Source organism: Spermophilus citellus (assembly GCF_964194105.1).
Source record: "Spermophilus citellus genome assembly, chromosome: 9".
Taxonomy (NCBI): Eukaryota; Metazoa; Chordata; class Mammalia; order Rodentia; family Sciuridae; genus Spermophilus; species Spermophilus citellus.
The window spans coordinates 22,449,089-22,475,984 of record NC_138191.1 but is presented as its reverse complement, the minus strand read 5'-3'; the positions used below and the strand labels follow the sequence as shown (position 1 = coordinate 22,475,984).

Sequence of the window (26,896 nt, the reverse complement as noted above, 5' to 3'; positions counted from 1 at the left end):
TTTAATACATTAAATAGTTTTATTAATTTTGTTCTTTTGAGCATTAGAAACTTGGTTGATCAGGGAAGGTTGCAAAACTCCACTCAAGGAAAAAGATATAAAATATTCCTCAAGATTATGATTTTCTTTTGTGTCCCATTATTCTCTCCATTTAAAGAACTATGTTGGATCTACAAAAGACAAAGATGGTTTCTAAAACAAACATCAATAGGTTTCCTAAAGTGAATTCTAATATCAATAGTTTAATGGTTTTGGAATGAGCAGTTTATGTCACCTATCTAAACACAGCTCTACTAAAAACTGCTAAGCAATCCAAGTGCCCCAAGTGCTAATGATTAAGGAATAAATATATCAGTTAGTGATAGCTGTCCTAAACTTTGGCACCGAGACTTTAGTTTTGAGGGGAAAAATGATCAAATACACTGCCAAATTCAGGGACAGCATTTGTAAACTTCACAGGCATACGGTAACAGGAAAAAAGGGTGCTGTTTGCAAACTTCAAATTCAATTCTGAGGAGAGGATATAGACATGCATTAAAAATAAAAAGTACATTGTCCTAGCCGGGCACCATAGCACATGCCTGTAATCCCAGGGGCTTGAGAGGCTGAGGCAGGAGGATCATAGGTTCAAATCCAGCCTCAGCAAAAGAGTAATGCTAAGCAACTCAGTGAGACCCTGTCTCTAAATAAAATACAAAATAGGGCTGGGGATGTGGCTCAGTGGTCGAGTGCCCCTGAGTTCAATCCCTGGAACAACCCGCCTCTTGCCCAAAAAAGTACATTATCCTCTGGGCATGAGGGTGGACACCCGTAATTCCAGCTACTCAGGAGGATGAGGCAAGAGGATGAAAGTTCAAGGCCATTCCGAGCAACTGAGGGAGATCCTGTCTCAGAGTAAAAAAGGGCTTGGGATGTAGCTCGGCGTTAGAGCACTTGCCTAGCATGTGTGAGGCATGCTAGTATGTGGCTGGAGAATGAGTGTAGTGAAGACTACATTGATCTAACTTTTATTATTATTTTTCTTTTTTGAAAAGATGAGTTCAGTACTTAAAAAATTTGAATAAAGGATATTAGTAATTTCACAAATTTCTGTCTCAGTCTTTTTGAGGGAAAATGAAAAGGATAAAGCATGACAAATAACTTTACAAAATAAAAAAATATCTTTTCTCTTGCTACAAATAGTCCAGCTGATACAGAAAATAAAAATTGGATATACCAGACTGCCCAAATAAAGACTTTAGAGGCATTAACAATGGAACAAAATTGTAAATGTTAAAGATTTTCAACCTTACACAATAGGTTCATTTTATGATCTGTAGAGTCTTTGGGAAAATCTCAGATATATTATTGTGGAAATAGCTTAGTTACAGAACAGTATTTTATAATTCAAAATGTTTAAAAACTCTATCAGTCCTTATGAACTATAAAAAAAATCTCAAAGCTTTGAAAAATAATTCATTTTCAAACAAGATGAAAAAAAACTGTCAGTTTCATTTCTGAACATTAATTTCTTATACATGTATATTAAGAAAAGAGATACAGGGGCTGGGGTTGTGGCTCAGTGATAGAGTGCTCACCTAGCATATACGAGGCCCTGGGTTTGATCCCCAGCACCATATAGAAATCAATCAGTAAATAAAGGTGTTGTATCCAACTACAACTAAAAAAAAAATTTTTTAAAAAGAGGTAGTCAACTATCACACATTTTTTAGCATTAATGAAGTCAGATGGAGAATATAAAAAAAAGATCTTTCACTTAAAAACAGCTTTCAAGTTACTGCTTATGGCAATGAAAAACTGAGAACCTTTAGAAATAATCATATTTTTTCTACTGGTACATATCAATCAATATTTAGTTTAAATTGTCTATCAATTCCCCTAGTTCTTAAGGTGATCTTTGCCCTGGAAAAAAATGAGAATAGTAGACAAAATTTCCCCAAAGTTTTGTTCACTATTCAGTTAAAAAACAAAACAAAACAAAACAAAAAAATACTTGGCACTTATATCTGCTTATTATTTTGAAAAATGTAATTTTGGGAAGAAAAATTTTAATTATTTTTAGGAAGAGCCTAAAGAAACCCCAGTGAGATACTCTGTAGAGAGGTCCTTTGTTAGTGTAACATCTGACCTTCTATATCTTTGGAAATCATACAACTTGGCTAATGTAGTCCTTACAGAATTAATCAAGCAGATTGTAAGGCCCTAGTTACAGTGGAGCCAGCCAATTATGAGTTGCTCAGAAATTCATCACTGGCATGTCCAACCACATTTTCCCACATAAAGATTAGTAGAAATATGTTGGAAACAAGGCCCATTCCCACCCCAGCACAGCTACAGCATGTGCTCAGTGAAATTCAACAAAAGTTTTGCTTTAGTAAAACAATTTGAGAATCTTTTTGATTCCTGTCTTTAACCTAATAACTTCTGCCAACATTGCAAAGACTGCCCTATTTAGTTAAAATCCAACTAGGAACTTTTATATTCAAACACAATTCTCAATTCAGTACCTGAATTCATAAGTAAGTTGGTGAAATCCCCAAATACAATCTTTGTCTTTTTACTTTTGTGATAACACCCTCCTGAGCCTTATACTAAAGAGAAAGCTTTTTCTGCAAGAGGGAAATGAAAGGGGCCAGAGTAGACGAAGATTGGTTCTCTAAGGAGAGGGCAGTGCTGCTCTTAAATAAAGAAGCTCCTTTCAGATAAGCAGAATCAGATTCCAGTTCAGTCGGTTTGCTGGCTACCCTTACTTTGAACTCTCATATTTAACCCAGCAGGCTTCAAAGCAGGTGAGAAAATGACCTACCACTTAAAAGCAATTTTTCCTTTTTCAGGAATTCTGGCCTTGGAGAGTATCAGCTCTGATATCAGCACATTCCACATCACTAGGGATTTATGCAACTTTTTTTATTGCTGTATGTCTAATGTCAGACCAGGTTTTCATCTCAACCAGGAGGAAAAAAAAAAGTCGGGGTGGGGGCGCAGGCCTAACTTGTTAAAAATATTAAGTCTTATTCCACAGAGCATTATACCATGCAAAACTAGAGGCATTAAAACCACTACCATTCTAGTTCATTCTCTTCTGTTTATCAAAATCTGATGTGCCATGAGAATTATTAAAAACCATTAATCCCCAGTGCCAGGCATCATAAAAATTTGTAACAAATACATTTTAAGAAATTAAATTTGAATTTACTCTAGCATGTGAATTAATATAAAAAGTGTTATATGAGGAAAAGACAATGGTAACAATAAATAAATTTAGATTTTTTTTTTTTAATTTTGAGACAGATTTTCATTGAATTACTTAGGGCCTCTGTAAGTGGCTAACACTGGCTTTGAACTTGTGATCCTCCTATTTCAGCCTCCTGAGTCACTGGGATTACAGGCACACACAACCATGCTCAGCTTAGGATATTTTCTTGAATGGCTTCACCTTACCAAGTAAAAATATAAATACATTTCAAACATATTTCATAATCTGGATGTGGTGGTACAGCTATATAATCCCAGCTATCAGGAGGCTGAGAGGGGAGGATGACAAGTTTGAGACCAGACTGGCCAACTCAGACCTTGTCTTAAAATTAAGAAAAAAAAAAAAAATTGGGAATATAGCCTAGTAGTAGCAACCCCTGGGTTCAATCCCTAGCATTGGAAAATAAAACAAATATGTACTTCATCCTTTCCCGACTTAACCGAAAATCCTAATAGAGGCAGCTTGCAATATGCCAACAGGCTTTATTCTATAAGGCAGTTTTCCAGTGCCAGAAACTTGAAACAGTTCTCTCTTTGTGGTTCACATACACATAATATGCTAAGGGTATAATGCTAATAATATTGTTTAAATGACACTCAAGTTACCATTTATGCTTCAGTTTCCATGGAAAATGCATTTTGATTAGGATACAACTCCTCCAAACAAGGAGAAGGCTCTTTTGTGACAATGATGAAGGGAACAACAGCTAACACCTACTTTTTATTGTGGGCAGACATGGTTCTAAATACTTGATATATTTTAAGCTCATTTAACCCTCACCAAAATCTATACGCAGTTAGCACTATTATTTTACAATTAAAGATAGAAAAGGTTGGGGCTAAGGTTGGGGCTCAGCAATAGAGCACTTGCCTAGCATGTGTGGGACCCTGGGTTTGATCCTCAGCACCACATAAAAATAAATAAACAAAATAAAGGTATTTGTCCATCTACAACTAATTTTTTTTTTTTTAGAAAGGGTAGAAAAGGTTAAGAAACTCACCTGTGGCTGCATAGCCAATAAATGTAAGGGCTAGAATATAAAGTAAAGTAGTATGGTCCTCAGAGTCTCTGCTCATAACCACTATGCGATACTTCTCCATCTGGATGATATGGCACTAGCAAGTGTTCTGCATCCCTCATATTGATGAAGGAGAACAGAACAAGGTTTCTTAAGCTTAATATGCATATAGAATAACCTGAGGATGTCGTTAAAATGTAGATTCTGATTCAGGAGGTCTGCAGTGGTGCCTGAGGCTCTGCACCTTTAACCAGTTCCTGGGTGAGACTGGTGCTCCTAGTGCATGGAGTGAATAACTAGAACTTGGGCCTCTAGTTCCCTTACTATTTTTTTGTCAAGGCATTTGTAAGTTGTGTTTATGAACTGGAGACTGCCCATACTATAATTATTTTCCATTAACTTTCAAATGATACCTGCCTTTGGAACTACCATATGAGAAATGCTGCTGTTACCAACCACACAAATACCCAAAGATAGTGAATAAATGTTTGTTTTATTGTTCATCAACTAGAATCACAGTATATCAATAACTTTTGGTCTAAAAAAGAAACTTTTCACTTTCAAATATGTAATTCTTCACTCTCAGACGCTGCTGGAGAAATGCTAAAGAACTTATGCTAAGTAATCTTTAAGACTCTTCAGGTGCAATTAGTGACCTCTTAGGTAAAGGCAGTCACTATACACCAACAAGGATGAATAGAGCATACACTGACTACACTTTGCATTAATTTTAGCTAGTAACTCATGGAACTATACTACTAACAATTGCTACATACCTATTCTAGATTTTAGATCTCCTTGCTCTACACCTCCTCCTTCCCACTCCACTGCCCTGAAAGAAACCCATGGATCATCCCTCCCATTGCTTGCCTGTATCTTTTAAATACACAGGTATGCCTTTTTCCTAGCTATTAAGTGAATGGAATTCCCTTTTTAGTCCTGTTTTTTGTTTTGTTTGTTTTTTCCATACCAGATTACACAGTAAGGTCATTTCAGTTTGAGATGCACTCAATTCCCAATCAGCACACTACAAACAACAGAGTTATGATATAATTAATCACAAACTTCCTTTTTACATTAAAAGGAAACAGAATAGTCAGTTTCCAACTTAAATATCTATACTCCCTGAACAACAGTGGAAATTCATTCTTCTTGAAGCCTGTCCCAGAATCAATGCATTCTCAGACTCCCAGGCCTATAGCCAATGGCAACTTAACACATTGTACAGTTGACCTGCAGGGAGAAAGGGAAACCAGTGCTCTTACCACTGGTGACAGAAAAAGTCAACTGGTCTGTAAGGCACACAATAAACTATTCTTAAGGCAAGCAAAGAAATTGTGAGGGAAACAGGAAGTCAGAATGGAAGCATATAGGAAAAAAATACAGAAAATAGAAGTCCAAGTAAGGACTAGTTTTTCTATGGCTCTGAGTGCTTTTATATTTGGGAATATAATGAATCAGCATTTTAAATATTTTCAGGTTTTAACTTTTATTACCTAGTAAGACTGCAAAGATGACAAGAAAAGATGGATTTCTAAAAAGTCTTCAGAGATTTTAGGAGAATTATCTTTGGTAATTTTACTTTGAGCCAGTGACAATAATTAACAAATTTATATAGAAGAATGAATAGTGATGGAACAGCCTCTTTAATATCAGTCCTTAAGTACTTAGTGAGTTGGGAAGTGGACAATTCAAAATTAAAGAGTAAATATAAAAATAAAGGCCTATCCATAGCTCTATATCCAAGATGTTGGAAGGTCTACATGAACAAACAGACAAATTAAGAGAACCTTTGAATATAGAAGCACATTCTAAATGCAAGGCAAACATTCTGTCTGATCCATTTTATCTACTTATTTTCCATCCTAGTTGATTTTCAAGTTCAGCAAATCCTTAGAACTAATGATTTAATGTAAATGGAAAAATCAAAAGGCTTGTTTACAAAATAGGGAGCTCATTCTTTTTTTGTACTGAGTATTTAACTGAGGGGCATTTTACCACTGAGTACATCACCAGTTCTTTTTATTTGTGAGACAAAGTCGAGCCAAGTTGCTGAGGGTCTCATTAAATTGCTGAGGCTGGCCTCGAACCTGTATTCCTCCTGCCTCGACCTCCCACGTTGCTGGGATTACAAGCATGCACCACCATGCTCAGCAAAACATGGAGGTTTTTAAAGGCCAAAGAAAATGCAATAATGTTAAAAAAAATAATTTGAATGTTCTTTATCTAGTTGTGAATGCTGTTTATCACTAGAAGTTATCTACAAAGAACAACTTTATAAAGTTATAGCATTGTATTCTTTAAATTTTAAAGCAACAGAAGTATATAGCTCAAATCACCAGAAATTTATGTTTGACATATTTGTGGTAGTAACTTTACAAATTGATTCCTGTAATTTACTATAACAAATATCTTTCACTGCTCATCTGGGTTAGTTCAAACAAACCAGAGATGGTGTCTTGTGTGTTTTACAAATATTCTACACAAGTCCTTGAGATCATACTTACAGCTTTAGCAAAAACACCCATGATTTCAGGAAATTGGTGAGTGAGAAGGGCTATCATTGCTGTAGAAGAACATAGTCCTGCTGTAAAATGGATGAAAAAAGGAAGCTCCTTCTTCGGATAAACAGAAACATGATGAAAGGCTGCAAAGGAAAAAGAGAAGGAATGAATTTTATTTTACAATATGATGTAAACCAGTCTTAATATTTTCAAATTAAAGTTATATATCTAAAAAACCAAAAGGAAAAATTTTTAAAGAAAAAAGTTATCTCTAGCCAAGGAAGGTAAAAGAAATTAATCCATTATTAATTCTAGCATCAACAGTATATCCACATAGCCAGATGACTGTTTTGGGGTTTGGGAACAGGATGGTATCGTGGGAAAGAAAATTGATTACAAAGTCATCCTGAGGTGGTTTTGAAAAAGACCTTTGTCACTTATTAGCTGTGTGATCATGAATAAGTTGCTAAACCCTGTAGAAGTTGCTATGGAGTTGTTATGATGAACACTGTAAGTACTCAATAAATGAAAGTTGTTATTAATTCTTCTTCTTTGGAAGCTAAGACTAGTATAAAGAAACAGACATGTCATGAGGATTCCTAGAACCACCAGTTAATAATAATTTTACACAGTTATTAATATGTTCTATATGTGCCTTTCATTGAGCACTGTAAAAATTAAACTAGAAAACCAAAGCCCTAAAATTCTGGCTATAAATGAATCCCTTGTCTTATTTTACCACATTTACATACTCATGTACCATTTTTCCAGTGGCTACAGATTTCATTACCAATTATACTCAAGTATTTATATTTTATTTAAAATTTGAAAATATCTGAATAATAATATGGAGATGAGCCTATTATAGTGCCTGACACACAGTAGGTACTCAAGAAATTTCGTTAAACTGAGAGCTATTATAAGACTTAGAATAGCTCAGGAAGTTGACTGCTCAGGGCTGGACACTAACCCAGGAATTCCTGATGTAATATCCTGCATTAGTAAGGGATGACTAATTTGGTGCTGAACCAAGGTCAGCTATAAATTTCACTTTTTTAAACATAATGATTAACAGAGAGGATTACACCTAAGCTTCTTTCAATAGCTTTATGCATCATATTATATTCAAAGTATATACGAAAAGCCAAACTCATTTAAAAAATCCAGAAAATTGCCATAACTTTGAGCCATGTTTAAAGTAAAAACACAATGGAACTGAATTTTTTTAAAAATTAGAAACATTAGAAACTGTAGACAACATTGTGCTTTAGCACCCAAAGAACCAGCAATCCCCTTTGCCCTATACATCAGCTATGAAGTTGACTTCTTCCAGCAAACCAAGAGAAACAAACTCTGATATTTCAGAAGGCAGGGAATAAGACAGTAGAATTAATAATATTAGCTAAACAGTATAGCATTTTATGGCTTATAAAGTGCTCACTTGATTATTTTTCAATAACCTTGACATAGATGGCCTTCTTCCCATTTTATAAGGTAGAAAACTGCATAGCTTTAGTGGGAACATTTTCTAAAATATGAGATTTTTATACTGTAGAAGACAACTAATTATTTCTTTTTGAATTGCTTTCTGTAGATTCATTTGTCAGTCAATGTTTGGCTAATACATCAATATAATGGATGACTGACCAGTACAGAAACACTCCCTTGGAACGAAAGTTCAAATTTCATCATTGGCTTGTAGAGAAAAATTTATCAGGAGGCATAAAAGACAAGTAAATAGCTATGTGAACTAGGGGAATAGTTCAAGCCTGAACTTATGAGGTCCATAAGCAAATTCCAGAATGCTGTAAATCATATCAAGATTGAAGGAGAATTAAAAACAAAAAACATTAAGTACTCTTGGGTATTAGAACTCCACATTATTAAAAAGTTGTTCATTCTAACAGAAAAGTAAGAGACAGAAAAAAATAGCAATATATACTGTAATCAAACAAAATCCTCCAGTCATCTACTTCTACCTCCTGGAGTTTACACCTATATGGATTTAGAATTAATATAGGATTGCCAAAAAATAAACTGTCTGGTCTTATAGCTTATGGCTCAACATATAAAAATAACTCCTGTTTTATTAATATCAATATGTAAAGTGGGCCTTATATTAGACAACCCTTGTAATAATCTACAAAGAAGCATTATTTTAATTGCCTTACCTACTATCCTTATTTGAAATTTTTTTTTCTTCCTTTTGGTTTCTAGGATATCTACTTCTGGCTCTTGTTCTGGCTTCCTGACCACTCCTTCACTAAATTCTCAACTATTTTCCTGCCATCAGTTCCTTAGACATTTTTGTGCCCCCATGGTTCTACACTTAGTTTACTTCTTACACTATACAGTTTCCTTGAGAGATCTCAATCATGCCTAAGACTTCTTTTGCTATCTAGAGATACATAGAGAAAGAGATGCCAGGACCCCTGGAAATTTTATTTACATAGCCTGGTCCTGTCCTTAGGAGACAGCTAAATGGACCAGAAATAAACATGTGGATAAATCTGATTCTCTTTCGTAGAAGTTGCAGGATTGAGATATTATTCTTTTTGTATTGTTTGTGCGAACTGATGACATGTAAACACAAAGCCACAGGGGCATCAAGTTAGACCTCTTCAGTGTCTACAAAAGGAAAGTCAAACTGCAAAGAGAAAGATATAATAAAGTAGATAAATTGGGAGAAGCAGAAATAAGAAATCATATAAAAATAAGGAGGCAGGAGTTGGGGGATGTGGCTCAGTGGTAGAGCGGTAACTAGCATGCACAATGCCCTAAAACCCCAGCACACCACACACACACACACACACACACACACACACACGAGGCAGGATGAGAAAGGAAAAACAGAAAGTGAGAACAGGAAAAACTGAAAAAAGAGAGCCAGAGATATGCAGACAACTGGCTTCTAGAAATCCTAGTGGCCATTTACTTCCTGATCGTATCTTTTATGACATCCAACTATATAAGTGTTGTTTTGGGTTTTTTGATGACTTGGTGTTTTTCCAACAAATTCCCATTTATGATGAGGTTAGAATGGTTCTCTTTTACTTATAACGAGAGTATGTCTCCAACATCTATTATGTGTATATCTTATACATACACTTTACAATATATATATATATATACACACACACACACACACAAATACATCTTAGACACATACATTATACAGATACAAAATATAAAGACTTATGTGTATGTAAAATTGATTATGTAATAAAATATTTAAGTACACATATACACACATATACACATAAACATGCATTTGTGCATAAATAAGTACAACATTATACAAACAACATAATCAAAGCCTGAACTTATTTTCTCCACCTCTATTCCCAAACCTGCTCCTCCTGCTATAGAAAAGATCTGCCATTCTCAGAGTCACTGAAGTCAGAAAATTGAGATTCATCCTTGATTCCCTGAAGAGATAGGCTCAAAGTTCCCTTAAAATCTATTCCAAACACACAGCATTTAACACATTGTTTATCTATCAGTAACTTTCTATTAACCATGAGCAGCCTAGGAGTTCAGAATAGGGTAGGGAGGAAAAGATACTAATTTTTAACATTTTGTTGATTACTTACAATGTGCCTGGCATCTTTAGAAGAATAAGTTAATGAATCTAACTAATTTGAACAAAATTTATTGAATTATCTTTTATGGAGAACCTTATAAGAGAGAATTACAGGGACAATAAAGAGAATCCTGGCCCTCAAAAGAGTTTACAATCTAATGTGCATATATAATTATACAACCAATGTAATTCTACATGATGTATAACAAGAAGAATGAGAAGTTATACTTCATATATGTATAATGTTTTAAAATACATTCTACTGTCATGTATAACTAATAAGAACAAATAAAAAAGATCTATATAATTAAAAAAAAGAGTTTATAATCTAGAAGAGGAGCTCTCAAAGTGCTCAGTATATTTATCTCAGCAGATGATGGAAAATAAACGACCCTAGGAGAGAAACAGCAGCATACTTAGTTTGCCATAACCTCTCCACTAGTATATTCATCTATCTGAACTTTTCAGCTCATTAAATTTGATGGTTGTAAAACTGCAACTTTACTTCTCTGGTCTTTAGTTCTAATGGTTCAGTACAGTAAAAACTGGCACAGATTTTCATCATGAGAAAAGACGGTACTAGTGTTTAAACCCTTTCACATGCTTACTTATCAGTTAAATCATAAAATATAAAGTTAAACAGAAATTTAACAGTTCACATAGAAAAGGAGTGAGGCCAAGTTTAGATTACTCTTTTAAGAATTCCTTTGATAGTTTATTCTTTCTTCCTAAAGGCAGAGACTATACTGAAATACTCTCAACAATCTTGAACCCACTGATTTCTGGTTCTTCTACTTCTCCTCTGACTGTTCTTCAAACTGGGAAAAGTAGCTCCTCTAACTTTGTTCCTTATAAAAACTGTCTGGGGGCTGGGGATGTAGCTTAGTGGTAGAACACTTCCCTGGCAAAGACCTAGATTCAATTCCCAGTACCACAAAACAAACAAAAACTGTTCTGGCCAATTTGGGTCTTTCCATATAAATTTTAGGGTCAGATTATTATTTTTTTGCAAAATCACTCCTGGGATTTTGATGGAGAATGTATTAAATCTATAGATTAATTTGAGGAAAACCTCCACCTAAATATACTGGGTCTTTCAATAAATCAACATGAAATGTCTCTCCATTTATATAGATTTCTGTCAGCAATTTTATACTTTTTAGTACAGTTGCAATTTTGTTAAATTTATTCCTAAGTATCTTAATCTCTGTTATTGAGATTAGAATTATTTTCTAAATTTCACTTTTGTGATTTTTATTGCTAGTATATAGATATAAAATCAATTTTTTTTTGCTAGGAATCAAACCTAGGGCTAATGCTTATTAGGCAAGCATTCTAACACTGAGCTATACTCCTAAACCCAATATTTGAATGTTGGTCTTATAGACTACAACATTGCTGAACTCATTTATTTGTTCTAATAATATTTTTATGAATTTCTAAGGATATGTTACATAGCAGATCATATCATGTCATCTGTGAATAAAAGCGGTTTACTACTTCTTTGTCAATATAAATGACTTTTTTTTCCCTGTGGCTGATTATACTGACTATGACCTCTAGTTCAATATTGGACAGAAGGTAAGAATTGGTATCTTGGCTTACTCCTGATCTTAAGGGGAAAGCATTAAGTATGATTTAATTGTTTTTTGTGGACACCCTTTATCAAGTTGAGAAAGTTCCTTTCTATTTGTAGTTTGAGAGTTTTTATCATGAATGGGTGTTTGATTTTGTGAATATTTTTCTGCATCTATTGTCCTTTATTAACACAGTATTGTCATGTTTTCAGATGTTAAACCAACTGTGCACTTGTGAGGTAAATCCCACTTGGTCATGATATATAATCCTCCTCTTACGTTGCTGAAGTCAGTTTGCTAATACTTTGTTGAAGATGTCTGTGCCCATATTCATAAGATTTATTGTTATAGTTTTTTTTTTTTTTTTTTAAGAGAGAGGAGGGAGAGAGAGAGAGAGAGAGAGAGAGAGAGAGAGAGAGAGAGAGAGAGAGAGAGAATTTTTTAATATTTATTTTTAGTTCTCGGCGGACACAACATCTTCGTTGGCATGTGGTGCTGAGGATCGAACCCGGGCCACACGCATGCCAGGCGAGCGCGCTACCGCTTGAGCCACATCTCCAGCCCAGTTTTTTTTTTCTTTTTTGTGGTACTAGGGATTGAACCCAGAGCCTCATGTATGCTTGGCAAGCACTTTTCCTTTGAGTTACACCTCTAGCCCTAATCCATTTTATTTTATTTAAAGATGGGGTCTCACTAAAATGCTGAGGCTGGCCTTGAACTTGCAATCATTTTGCCTCAGCTTCCCAATTAGCTGGGATTACAGACAAGTACCACCATGCCAGGTCTCAGTTTTCTTTTCTTATTATATCTTTGTCTGGTTTTGGTATCAGGATCTCACCAAATGTGTTAAGGAATGTTCACTCCTTGCTATCTGCTTTCTGACATGAGTTTGTGAAGGGTTGGTATTACTTCTTTAACAAATGCAAGTAAGAAGACTGTTTTTATCTTTACTTTTTGTGTCCTTAATTGCATCTAGCACAGAATTTTGAACAATAAATATTTGGACATCAATTGAATTATGAAATTAGTCCTATAAGTAGTTATAAAACTATTTAAACAGTGTTCCAAATATAAACAAAAAGGACTTTTAAAATGGACAATACTTAGGAAATGCTGTGGTTTGATTGTAGTTTGTATCTCCTCCTCCTGAGGTTCATGTGCTGGGAACTTGGTCCCTAGGATAGCCAGTATTGGGAGATACAGCTTTCAAAAACTAGGGCTTGGTAGGAGGTCCTTGGATCATTGGTGGCATGCCTTTTGAGGGATTGTGGGAAGCCAGTCTCTCTCTGCTTCTAATTCAAGATGAATCACTTGATGTTTCTGCACATGTTCCTGCCATTGTTATCTGCTTTCTGACATGATGCTGCTACCATGACCACAGAGCCTACACAATGCCATTTCAAATCCCAAAACTGTGAGCTAAATAAATCTTTTTTTTTCCACAAGTAGCCTATGTCAGGTATTTTGTTGCAGTGATGAAAAGGTAACTAATAGAGAAAACAACCTAAAAGTTATCTAAACAATTATAAGCTTAATAAAACTAAAATATTTACTTACTAGGTAAGAGCTCTCTATCAGCAGTCTCTGTGCAGCTAGGATAAGGGTAAAATAGATGTCCTTTCTCTAATGGGTATGGAATCATTCTAAAAGCTGAAAAAAAATACATATGTTGACATTCAATTCTGTCTTATTTATCATCTAATGTATGCTATAAATAAAAAAACTTATCTTGGAGATATACTTTTAAAAGTCTTTATATAATATTTTATTTTCTTTCTTAGAGCAAGATTTTAGATGAAAGACACACACAAAAGCAAAAGAATGAAACAGAAAAAGAATAGGCAAGACTTTAAAGTAGAGAACTATAAGTGTCTGGACCTACTAGAGTAAAATTAAAGGTACTGGCTGGAGCCTTCTTTGTCTCAGTCTCTTCATTACAATCATGGACTTAACTCCACAAGTATAAATTGTGCTCCTAACAGGAACCTTCATAAAACTATAATGTTTATAATTGTTGTGGTCCTAACTATTGGCAAACTAAAGGAGATCTAACTTCACATGTGAGGTTCACCATGTGAACCTTAATCTAGTTCAGGGATCACCAAAGTGCACCCCTTTGGCTAAATAACTTTTTGTTATATTTTGTTTTGTTAGGGATCAATCCCAGGACATGGTTCATGCTAAGTGAGAAATCTACCACTAAGCACACCTCCAACCAAAACTGTTTGTTCGATTTTTTGCCTTTTTTTTTTTTTTTTTTGTCTTTTTTAAGACAGGGTCTTGCTAAGTTACCCAGGCTGCCCTCAAACTTGTAATTCTTCTCCCTAAGCTTCCCAAGTAGCTGCGATTACAGGTGCCCACCAGTGTACCTGGCTCTACACTATTTGTGTAAATAAAATTTTATTGGAACATAGACATGCTATTCATGGGTTGTTTCTGTGCTATAAGACTTGAGTAGATGTACAAAGACTAGAAGGCCTGCAAGGTCTGAAATAATTATTCTTGGTCCTTTACAGAAAAAGTTTGTCCACCCTTAATTTAGATCATCACCAACTCTTGAAGAATTATCAAGAAATCCTTAATGATCTATTCCACTAAATAGTCATCAAAATCATGATAAAGTTTTTGTTTTTTTCTTTAGTGGTTAGTTCTAAAAATGTTTGTCAAAATATAGATTTTGTTTGCCACAAAGTAGTTATTTGCCCAAACTTATTCAGCAAATCAGTTATCATTTGAGGAAATCATTCATTAAGATACATAAAATGGGGCTAGGGATATAGCTCAGTTGGTATAGTGCTTGCCTTGTATGCATAAGGCCCTGGGTTTGATCTCCAACACCACAAAAAGAAAAAAGAAGAAGATATATGAAATACAGTATAAATCATAATATATTTATTGAAAATAATCATATTGTTATTGGAAATTCCTTATGTTTCAAGCAGATGGACAGGCACTAAAAATACATGTAAGATGAATGAGATAGAGCACCTGGTTTTGAGGGCCTTATAGATCACTGACAAAGTCTAATTACTCAAAAACATAAAAAAAATAAAGCATTCAGCAACTCAAGTTCATAATCTCAGGGTTTTGTTGTTTTGTTTCATTTTATTTCAGTATTAGGGATTGAATCCAGGGACATTCTACCACTGAGTTACATCTTCTATCCTTTTTGAAAAAATCTGAAGACATGGTCTTGCTAAATTAAATTGCCCAGGTTGGACTTGAATTTGTGATGCTCCTGCCTCAGCCTCCTGAGTTGCCACCATGACCAGCTCATAAACTCAGTTTATTAATCTTATTATTGTCAATGTCAAGCACAGAGTACAACTGTTAGCAAATGGTTAATACAGAGGTTCCCAAATTTTCTTGGTTCAAGGACACATGGTGCCCTTTGTGACTGTTTTACTTTTGTTTGTCTGGTTGGTTGGTTTTTGGAGGAGATACTGGGGATTAAACCCAAAGCCTCACATGTACTAAGTGTATTCTATATTTTTCTTTTGTTTTGTGGTGCTGGAGATTGAACTCAAGTCCCCATGCATGCTAAACACGTGCTCTATCACTGAGCTACCCCCTCTGCCCTGTTCTAATATTTTAAAAATTGAACTGGTTTTGTCTTTTGGGGTAGTGGGAATTGAACTGAGGGGTACTCAACCACTGAGACACATCCCTGGCCCTATTTTGTATTTTTGTTTAGCGACAGGGCCTCACTGAGTTACTTAGCAACTTGTTTTTGTTGAGGCTGGCTTTGAACTCATGATCCTCCTACCTCTGCCTCCCAAGCTGTTGGGATTACAGGTGTGCACCACCACGCCTGACTTTTGTTTTGTTTTTAGATGTAAAACTATTTTCCTCATGACTACTATTAACTCTATTCTCATTTTTTAACATGGTAAAATACACGTAATGCAAAATTTACCATTTTAACCACTTATGTGTCTGGTTCAGTGGCATTATATATATTCACATTGTTGTGCAACCATTATCACCATCTATCTCCAGAACTCCTCCATCTTTCCAAAATGAAATCCAGTATACATTACATAATAATTCCCATCCTCACCTTTTCCCAACCTTCTGGCAACCAATGCACTAGGTACCTGCCTTGTTTGAGTGGAATCACACAACATTTGAGTGTCTGCCTCATTTCTATTAGCATAATATCCTTGATTAGTACAATAGCACAACCACATTAAAAAACTTATAAACCAAAGGGGCATACATTTTCATTTTCTTTCTTTACATTTAACTTAAATGAACAAATGGCAAAATATCAACAGTTTCTCAATCTGCTTTTCTTAAATGGGGCATTAATATAAATATACTAACTATTTCTTCTACAATAAACCAAACATAATGCCGCTGAGCTCACTTTGAAACCAACCTTAAAAACAAATCCTTACAGAAACACAGACAATCTCATTTAAAACGTCTGCCCATGAATACAATGAATAGTCAGAGATTAGTATTACATTTGGAAAAAAATACTTACTGCCTTCCCATGTACATTGCAACAGATTAAGAGCACCTTCTATTCGTTTCCAGTGCTGAAGATGAAAGAAAGCATAGGCAATTGCTTCACTATCACCTCGCTTCAAAATGTGTTCTGGAGGTAAAATTAAACTTTTCATCTCTAGTAAATACTGCAAGAATAACATGCACATAAACAAACAACAGAAAAAGAAATGTTAAACTGTGTTAAATTCAAACACCCACAAAAACATATTCAAAATGTTATAAAGCAAATTCATTAAAAACACATTAATCTTCATGAAATGACATGAAGGTCCTACAGAAGCTTGTGTATAAACTGCTTATATATGCAAATTCTAAAAATCAGAATGTTCCTATAGGTAAAAATAAGGCAATTCATGGCTTATGTGACCTTGCTAAATACAAAATGAAGACTCAAGCGCAGTAAATAATGTGAGAATATTTTTAAATGTGAAATTATCAAATACAGTTTTGAAATAATACTTTGTGACAACATTCAATTCTTTTTTTCTTTTATTCCCATTTTATGGGTAAAAAAACAATTGTGGAAAAAATGCAATTAAATTAATACTTATTGAATGCAAACACTGTGCTTATTAGGGAATACCAAAAACAAAAACAAAACAATAAAAAAAAACCCTACCTGTTCTCTGGAGCTTCATATTATAATGGAAAGATTTCTTAAGTAAATAAGTATAACCAAACTATGTCAAGGGTCTTTCTAGAGGTACAAACAATGTACATGGCCACAAGGATAAGAAATTGTTTTTTGTTTTCATTTTTTTTAAACAGCTTTATTGAGATACAAATTCACCTTAGAATTTACCCAAAGTACACAATTCAATGTTTTTTATTATATTCACAAATATGTGCAACCATTGCACATATTTCAAAAGGTAACACTGTACCCTTTTATCATTCTCTACTTCCTCATTTGCCTAACACCCTTAAGCAAGCACTAGCCTATTCTGTGTTTCTATAAATTTGCCTGTTCTTGACATTTCATACAAATGGAATCTTATCATATGTGGTCCTCTGTGGCTATTTTCTTTCATTTAGCATATTTTCAAGGTATATCCAGGTCATAGCACACATTGGTACTTCATTCTTTTTTATGGTTAAATAATATTCTTGTGTGTGTGTGTGTGTGTGTGTGTGTGTATTTTTAATTCATCAATAGACAGATACTTGGTTGTTTTTACCTTTTTACTATTTTGAATAAGACCGTTAAAAATATTTGTGGGGCTCAGGATGTGGCTCAAGTGGTAGCGTGCTCTCCTGGCATGCATGAGGCACTGGGTTCGATCCTCAGCACCACATAAAAATAAAATAAAGATATTGTGTCCATCTAAAACTAAAAAATAAATATTTAAAAAAATATTTGTGTACAAGTTTTGTTGTGAACAATGTTTTCATTTTTTTTTAAGGAATTACCTTGGAGCAGGAGCGCTGCATGCATGATAACTCTATGTTTAGGAGATATTATGATTTAGGGTCTAGAGATAAACCACTTTATGGGATTTGAACTAATATTTAAAGATGGATAGAAACTGGATAAGCAGACTGGGAGTAGGGAGTGAAGAGAAGAACCAAAGGACATATTCTTTTTTTTTTTTTTTAAAGAGAGAGTGAGAGAGGTGAGAGAGGAGAGAGAGAGAGAGAGAGAATTTTTAATATTTATTTTTTAGTTCTCGGCGGACACAACATCCTTGTTGGTATGTGGTGCTGAGGATCGAACCTGGGCCGCACGCATGCCAAGCGAGCGCGCTACCGCTTGAGCCACATCCCCAGCCCCAAAGGACATATTCAAAGAACAGGCTCTTCTTGAAAACAGGCACTGAACCAGAAAAGCATAGCGCAAGATGCATTGAAGGTATTGGTGAATATTCCTGTTATAGTCTATCAATTCTTCTTCATATATGAAACTGAATTCTCTCTCAAATGCTTCAGAAAAATACTCATCCTAATATTTTAATCTATAACAAAAGCAGTGTAATCACAGTTATCACAAATCATGTATAATACTTTTAGGAAGAAAGATACAAAATTAACCACTTGTATGTTATCTTTACTATTAAGTGCTCAACTTAAAACAAAACCTTTTTAAAAAATGTTTAGTTAGTTAAATACTTTCTGAGGCCAGAATGCACTTCCCTTCTACAACCAGTCTGAAACAACCTCTTTAGTCCTAAACAACTGGATGTTAATTATGAGTCATAAGGTCCAAACCATATTAACTCTTTTTTTTTAAAAGAGAGAGTGAGAGAGGAGAGAGAGAGAGAGAGAGAGAGAGAGAGAGAGAGAATTTTTAATATTTATTTTTAGTTCTCGGCGGACACAACATCTTTGTTGGTATGTGGTGCTAAGGATCGAACCCGGGCCGCACGCATGCGAGGCGAGCGCGCTACCGCTTGAGCCACATCCCCAGCCCCATATTAATTCTTTTGAAAAATATAAAAAGAGAAACATTCCAGATATGTCTCAGAAGAGATAGTCTCACATTTCAAGTTAAAGTATCCCAGGCTGTTAATATAAACTGCGGTAACTATAAATTAAAGAGCTGAACTTGTAAAACACTTAAAGACTGCTTATAAGCAATAAAATTCCAGGGAGAATTTTAAAATCAAAAGGTTATAGTGGTTTCAAATTTAAACCTTAGGTTATTAATACATAGGTACATCATATTGATACATCTGAATTAATTTCTTCTTTATGAAATGTGCCTCTCCAATTATTACTGAGCTAATGCCCATCTTTAATTACTTTTACTCTTGATGTCTCTCTATGGCTCTGTCCTCAAAGTGTAAGAATGCAGTCTGCTCATCGATTTATTTTAGCAGATGTCACAAACTATGAGATTATTTACTAATCCAGTTTGGGGACTTAACATTTCCCATTCAGTTTCTTAAAGGAATGCAGCAGAGGTTGTGTCCTGGTCAAGCAAAGCCCATTTGCTGCCTGGTTGGGTTTTTTCCCCTTAGTGCCTTGGGCCTATATTCAAGAGGGTAATATTCTTTCTAATCCTCTCTAATCCTTGCCCATTTTTTTGAAACACAGTAAAAGATCACTCACACCAGGCAGCTGTGGGAAAAAGGACTCAAATAGCTGACCTCTGACATGACTCCTTACGCTCTTTGCAAGTGCACTAAGAGCTTCTTCAGTAAGATGCAAAGAAAATGTGGTAATCAGTGCCTTCACCATCATAAAAAGAGTATCTCATTTTCAGAAGAAAACTGTTTATTCCTTAAACCAGGTACTTTTGATTGAAATTATGCTTTATTTTATAGAGAAGATAAAATACCAAATCATTTTTAGAGAGTTTTAGAACCCAACAGTTTAGTTTAAAACCCCAATTTAGCATACTGATAACCACTTAGCAAATGTAACCAAAGTTATTCAGTTAACAATGATTCAGTAAAACATGCGTTTCAGAAACTATCAATTTGATTTATCAAGAAAACACTTTTTAAATAACTATATACCTATATTTTCACTGCTAAATAATCTTATGGGTCAATTCAGATAAGAATGAACAACATATGACATCCATTAGGAAATTATAATTCAGGATTTTATATTTTTAAATATTTTGCTATTTAATTATTTTTTATACTACCTTATTTTTTATATCAGCAAATGTGCTTTTCAATTTGACTTTAAAGCAAAGCAATTTTTCAATTTGACACTGAAATAAAATTTGGTTCCCAAAATATAAGAGAAATATTTCAATTTATGAAAAATGTATCTAAAGAGCTCAGGGCAAGTTTATGGTAAAGTGTGTGCTAGGTTCAATCTCTGGTGCAAGCATGTGAACACACATACGAGCATTTAAAATAAGTTATAGTTTTATATTTATTTGATCACCTTCATAAAGTGATATTCTGGAATTTCTGCTACATATGCTGTAAATTGCTGCACAATAAAAACTATCTTTCATATTCTACTATAGCATCTAGAATATTACAGTACCCAAAGCAAACACCAAAATAATGAACTCAGCTGACCTGATATACACAGCTAAAATATTTTAAAATTCATATTTCAGTTTTTACTTAAAGATATTTTCTGATTCTCTGCGCAAATTAAAACTAAACAAAAACAAAAAACCTCCAACCCCTACTATAATATACTGACTCCGTTTTTCTCCCATAGTAGGATCAAACTGTTATAAATCATTTTTTACTTCATACATTTTGTAATCTGTATCTATATAAATCTAACAGTTAAAATTATTATAGAGTAGTCCATTAAAAATGGAATTAAACCAGGCATGATGGCATGTCTATAATCTCAGCTTACTTGTGAGGCTGAGGCAGAAGGATCTCAAGTTTGAGGCCAGCCTAGGCAACTTGGTAAGACCCTGTCTCAAAATAAAAAATAAAAAGAGGGCTCAGTGGTAAATGTTCCCTGGGTTTAATTCCAGAATTGCAAAATAAAAAAATAAATAAATGTGAATTATTTTATAATGTAAGAAATAAGATCATACTGGAATTCACTACCATCCTTAAAAGGTTAAAAACAGTATCATTAACCAAAATTTGTAAAACTTTTTTAAAAATGGTTTAAAAAGTTCAAGAAATGATGGGCATAGTTTTGCACTCTGAATTTAACTCAGTCTTTCAAGCTACAGACATGTCTATTTACCAATATTTATTGAGTGCTTGTCATATGCTAGGTGGAGTACTGAACATAAAATGAATAAGAGCTCTGCTCTTATTCACAGGGAATAGGGAGAGAAATATAAATGAGACCAAAAACAAAGAAACAAAAGATATGATTGAACGAACAGAGGAAAGAACCATTATCTCTACTTGAGAAAACTGGGACAGACTCTCTTAAAAAGGAGACAACAATGGGCAAGGACTTGGGCAGTGAGTAGGAACTTGCCAAGTAGAGAAAAGACTGGGTATATATACAATGGTAGTAGGATATGATGAGACATGAAAGATTATTATGAACAGTGACACTGGAGATAAGAAGGCAGAAGTGACAAGGAGTAAGGCTGGAGACCCAGACTGTGAAGGGCTCCTATATGCATAGTACTAAGGCATTGGTTCTTATCCTGTATGTAATAGGAAATAAGTAAGGCCTTTAAACAAGGTAAGATTTAGTAGCTAGACAGGTAAGATTTAGTAGGTAGACAACTCTGGTGACAGCCTAAGTGGAGAGGGGCCGATGGCAGGGAGACCACTGAGAAATCTGCCTTAATAGCTCACACAGAGACGGTAAAGTTCTGAGGTGATTTCTATATCTGTGGTGCTTAGATATGCATAGAAAATGTCTGGCAATATATACAACAAACACACAGAGGTTACTTCAGAGAATTAAAATTGGGAATTAGGGGGCTGGGATTGTGGCTCAGCGGAAGAGCGTTCACCTAGCACGGGCGGGACCCGGGTTCGATCCTCAGCACCACATAAAAATAAAATAAAAAGATGCTGTGTCCACCGAAAACTAAATAAAACTGGGAATTAGACGACTGGGGATTTTTTACATTACAAACTCCTGAAAGTGATTTTTTTTTTCCAAAACCATCCACTACTTTTATCATAACAATGGTTTCCTTTTTTTTTTTTTTTTTTAAAGTATAAGTAGTGAGTGGGCTGGGCATATAGCTCAGTGGTGGGACACTTGCCTGGCATGCACAAGGCCCTGGGTTCAATGCCCAGTATCACAAAAGAAAAAGAAAAGCATAGGTTGTAAAAGTGAACAATGGTCACCAAACGTAGGGATGACTAGATAATGAAAAACATTGCAAAGGTTATAATATGAATTGGAAATTTGGAAAGGGCAGAAATAAAGATTAATGAAGAGAAGAGGATAATAAAGCTATAAATCAAAAATACAGAAATAAGGAAAGAGAGGCAGTTTGGAGAAAATACTTAAAAATAAATTTTAAAAATTCAGTTTGAAATACATTAAAATGTCTGAAGTACGCATGTCAGTAAGGATTTCCATAACCAGATAGAAACACAAGTCTGTAGATGAAGAGGGAAGCCAGAGTTAAAAGATACAATTTGGAAATTATTAGTAAATAAAATATAGCTGAAGACATGAACCAAAGCTAGTTTCTAATATGTGCTTCAGGATCCTCCATGCTGCCTCTGAATGACAATTGTTATATCTATAATAAATCAGAAAATGCTTGGGACAAAACTAGTGTTGAATAGACTTTATTCAAATAATTATCTTAGTCCCTTGCTTTTTTACTAAAAACACAAAGTTTAAGGCTACTCTGGAAGCTATAACTAAAAAGACACAGTGCTATATGATCAGATGATCTCTTTTCTTTCTTTTCTTTTTTCCCTTGTGGTACTAGGGATCGAACTCAGGGTCTCATGCATGGATGGTTTCTTTTATGACTCTAAAGCCATACCTATGCCTACACTCAAATTCACTTTAATTTTGAACAGCTTTGATCTTTATAATTTATCTCTAGATTACTTTTTTCTATTACTTTGTAAATCTTATAACAGCTTTTGACCAAAAGCAATATAATTCTGACCTGAAGTAATGATAATGCTTTATAATCTTCCTCTTAAAAGCAGAGGTTAAAGAAAAATCTCTCTGAAGACATCTGAAATTAAGGTACTTTGCTCTTGATCAGTCATGCACACAAAGAACCAATTTATCTCTGCAATTAGTGTTCTCAGTGCACATTCTATGAGATCGGACAGGCAGGCTGAATGCAAGAGTCTGTGTGGATATGTATTAGAGGGAGACTACAGATAGTTCCCAGATAGAAAGCAAACAAAATTGCTATGTGAATAAAGTAAGGAAAACATAATACTACCTACAGCCTCGGGAGTAAAGGGAAAATGACCTCATATGGAAGGGACAGGGAAGAAGTGTTACTGAGGGCACTCATCATAGGAAAACTCCCTTCCAATCATCCAACAGAGTTACATGTCAAGAGATAAGCATTCCATATCTCAACTCTTCTATTTAGGCCACAATACAACATAATAGAAAGGCAAAGGTCTTACTGTGCTCTAAGCTTTGGTCCCAGACTTGAACACTACTTTTCTTGTTGTTTTACTTTTGCTGTGCCACTCAGAATCTCAATTCAGTAGGGTTCCCTCTTATCTTTTATATATGCCACTAATATAGGAAGTTTAGCCAATGAAAGGCAAACACACTGCTAAAGAGATACTATCATCTATACATGTATAAGACTCCTAACATCCTAAATGCTTCCATTCCTGATCAACCAGAATGGACTTTAATTCCTATTAAAACCCCTCTGGCACTTATAAAAGGTAAAAGATATGGTCTTTCTTGGCAAAACAACACTAAAAATAGTTTTATTGTAAAGTAAGAAATAATAATGTTAAAAAGCTACAGATATATTCCTAAATATGTACTCAAGTTACAGAGTTTTTAATAAACAAGTTTTTATTATTGTTTTATTTTTTAATCTTCTACTTTTCTCTTTCCCTAAGGACTTCTATAAGGCACAAATTATTCTGTTAATTAATTTTAGTTTAATTCCTTTTTCATTATCTTTACCTTCACCTCAACACAATAAAGAACTCCTCAAACCTTACACATTCTAAGACTATAAATGCTAAAATAATATTCACAGAGAAAAAGCAAACTGGTAAAGATCAAAGGGAATGGCGACTATGGTAATTAATACTGTTGCCTCATACTCAGACACTATGTTAAGAACTTTACATATATTATCTTATTTAATCAGAAGACACAACACTTTTGTAGTGCTTCCTATGCTGAGTTGGATTCTTTTTTATTATAGTTTAAAACACAAAGATCTCACAAATGCATTTTAATGAGTTTCAACAAATGTAGAAAAGTAATAAACAAATAAAGACACACAATATTCCTATCACCCCAGAAAATTCTCATTTGCAGTTAATTACCCATTCTGATCACTTGAGGCAAACACTGTTTTCATTTTTATCAGCACAGATTACTATTTGCCTTTTCTTGAACTTCATATCAATGGAATTATTCAGTATCTACTTATTTGTGCACTTTATTTTTGAGTTTCATTCATATTTTGCTTATATCACTAGTTCTTTTTCAATTGCTGAATAGCATCCTACTGACTATACTGCAATTTGTTTATTTACCTATTGATGGACATTTGGGTTGTTTCCACTTTGAGGCTGCTTGTTAATAAAGCTGCTATGAACATTCATCTCCACATCTTTTTGTGGACATATGCTTTCATATCTATTAGGAATATACCTTAGAGTAGAATTGCTGGGTCACAGCTTGAAGTATATGTTGACAAGAACTTTGCTTTCTACTGTGCATGGTGGTGCACACCTGTAATCCCAGCAACTTGGGATACTGACACAGGAGGATTGCAAGTTTGAGGTCAGCCTCAGCAATTTAGCAAGACCCTATCTCTAAATAAAATATAAAAAAGGTTTAAGAATGGGGCTCAGTGGTTAAGCACCCTTGGGTTCAATCCCCAGTACAAAAAAAAAAAAAAAAAAAGAGGAGAGACAGTTTTCCAATGTGGTTGTATCATTTTGTAGTCCTTAGCAGTAATATATGAAAGTACTCTCACATTCTTACAAACATTTTATTAGTCTTCTTAGATTTAGCCATTCTGGTAGGTTTGAAATGATACTTTGCATTTCTCTGGTGACTAATGATGTTAAGCACATCTCTATGTGTTTATTGGACATTTTAATACTGTCTTTTGTGAAGAATCTGTTTCAGGCTTTTGCTCATTTCTTACATTGTCTCTTTATATTTACATATTCTGGTTATGAGTCCTTGGCCAGACAACCATATCACAAATATTTTTTCCATATCCTAGTTTGTCTTTTCATTGTCTTACACTGTTTAAGATAAGCAGAATTTTAAATTTTTTATATAGTCCAGGTCATAATTTTTTTCCTCTTATAATTAAGTACCTTGACTTAGGAAGTCTTTGCCTATACCAAGGTTGTGTATAATTTTAGCTTCTACATTTAGATCAATAATCCATCCCCAAATAATCCGTGTATGAGATTATTTGAGAAAAAGGATATAGATATGCATAGTTAGATACCATCTGTTGAAATGTTTCCTCTCCTCCATTGAGTTGCATTGGTGCCTTTGTCAAAAGCAAATTGAGAGTATATATGAGGGTATGTTTCTATACTTTCTGTTCTGTGATTTGTTTGTATTTATTTACTTAGGTACTGGTAATTAAATCCAGGGGTGCTCTACCACTGAGCTACATCCCAAGTCCTTTTCATTTATTAATTTGAGACAGGGTCTTGCTAAATTGCTGAGGCTGGGCTTGAATTTGTGACCCTCCTGACTCAACCTCCATAGTTGCTGGGATTATGAATGTGTGCCACTATGCGCAATCTGTGATTTTATTTTTTAAAGTAATTTTTTAAATTTAAAGATAAAAGTACAACTTAGAAGAATGTGGCAGTAGTATGCCTATAAAAAATCTTCAGTGAAATATTACAATAAGCTATTGCTAGACCCTACATTAAAGCTGGACAATAGTGGCCAGCCATATTGGCCATAATCTTGGTAGGCCAAGACAGGAATTTGAAGCCAGCCTGGACAATTGAGTAAGACCCTCTCTCAAAAAAATAAATAAATAAATAAAAGGGTCAGAACTTCATGGTAGAACACTTGTCTAGCATGTGTGAGGCCCTGGGTTCAATTCCCAATACTGAAAAAAAAAAAGTTGGACAATACTGTTATAATTGACGTATAGAGTATCACGATAAGAATAATTACATCAGTCAGGTGCAGTGGCACATGCCTATAATCCCAGCAGCTTGGGAGGCTGAGGCAGGAGGATCCTGAGCCCAAAGCCAGCCTCAGCAATAGGGAGGCCCCTAAGGAACTCAGTGAGACCCTGTCTCTAAATAAAATCAAAATAGGGCTGGGGATGTGGCTCAGTGGTCGAGTGTCCCTGAGTTTAATCCCTGGTACCAGGAAAAAAAAAAAAAAAAGGACAGAACAATTACATCTACAGCAGATCACTGACATTCATGGATCTAATATTTAAAATTTCAATTATCTATTGAAGTTCTAAACATCCATGATTTAAAGCAACCATGATTTTGCTAAGACACATTTGGATTGAGCTCTGAGGCTTGTGAATAAACATAACTTATCTAAGCCTAGCAAAATCTTCAACATCTATAACTGACAAGGTTCTTGACTGATTTTCTTGGTTACTTTTCATAGGTGAAATTGCATGTGATTGTGGTATTTTAAAATATAATATACAATGATTTGGGGCATATTTATCAAGAGCATCAATGGCCTACTGTAATAATAATGTTAAAATACCTGCTATAATAAATAAAAAGACAATAAAATACTTTTCATAATTAAAAAAAAACTGGGGTGGGGCAGAGCTCAGACAAGCATGTTCAAGAGCCTGGGTTTTTTGATTCCCTAGTAATGAATTAAAAAAATAATTAAAAATATGTAAGAGAATAGAACAGACACTTTTTTAAGATGAGCAAATGAACA

At 34.5% G+C, this 26,896-nt stretch overlaps 1 protein-coding gene across 20 annotated transcripts in view; it reads right to left on the bottom strand.

Annotated features, from left to right (window-relative positions):
• ST7L (suppression of tumorigenicity 7 like) overlaps positions 1–26,896 on the bottom strand; it is a 118,149-nt gene that overhangs the window by 34,102 nt on the left and 57,151 nt on the right. For 13 of the 20 annotated variants that reach the window (XM_081306117.1, XM_081306120.1, XM_081306110.1 and 10 more), the window contains 3 exons: positions 16,428–16,578; positions 13,496–13,588; positions 6,782–6,921 (listed from right to left, as the gene is read on the bottom strand). In XM_081306117.1, the coding sequence (XP_081162243.1) occupies positions 6,782–6,921; positions 13,496–13,588; positions 16,428–16,578 (384 nt within the window). The other 7 variants (XM_081306121.1, XM_081306129.1, XM_081306125.1 and 4 more) reach the window with 7 other exon arrangements.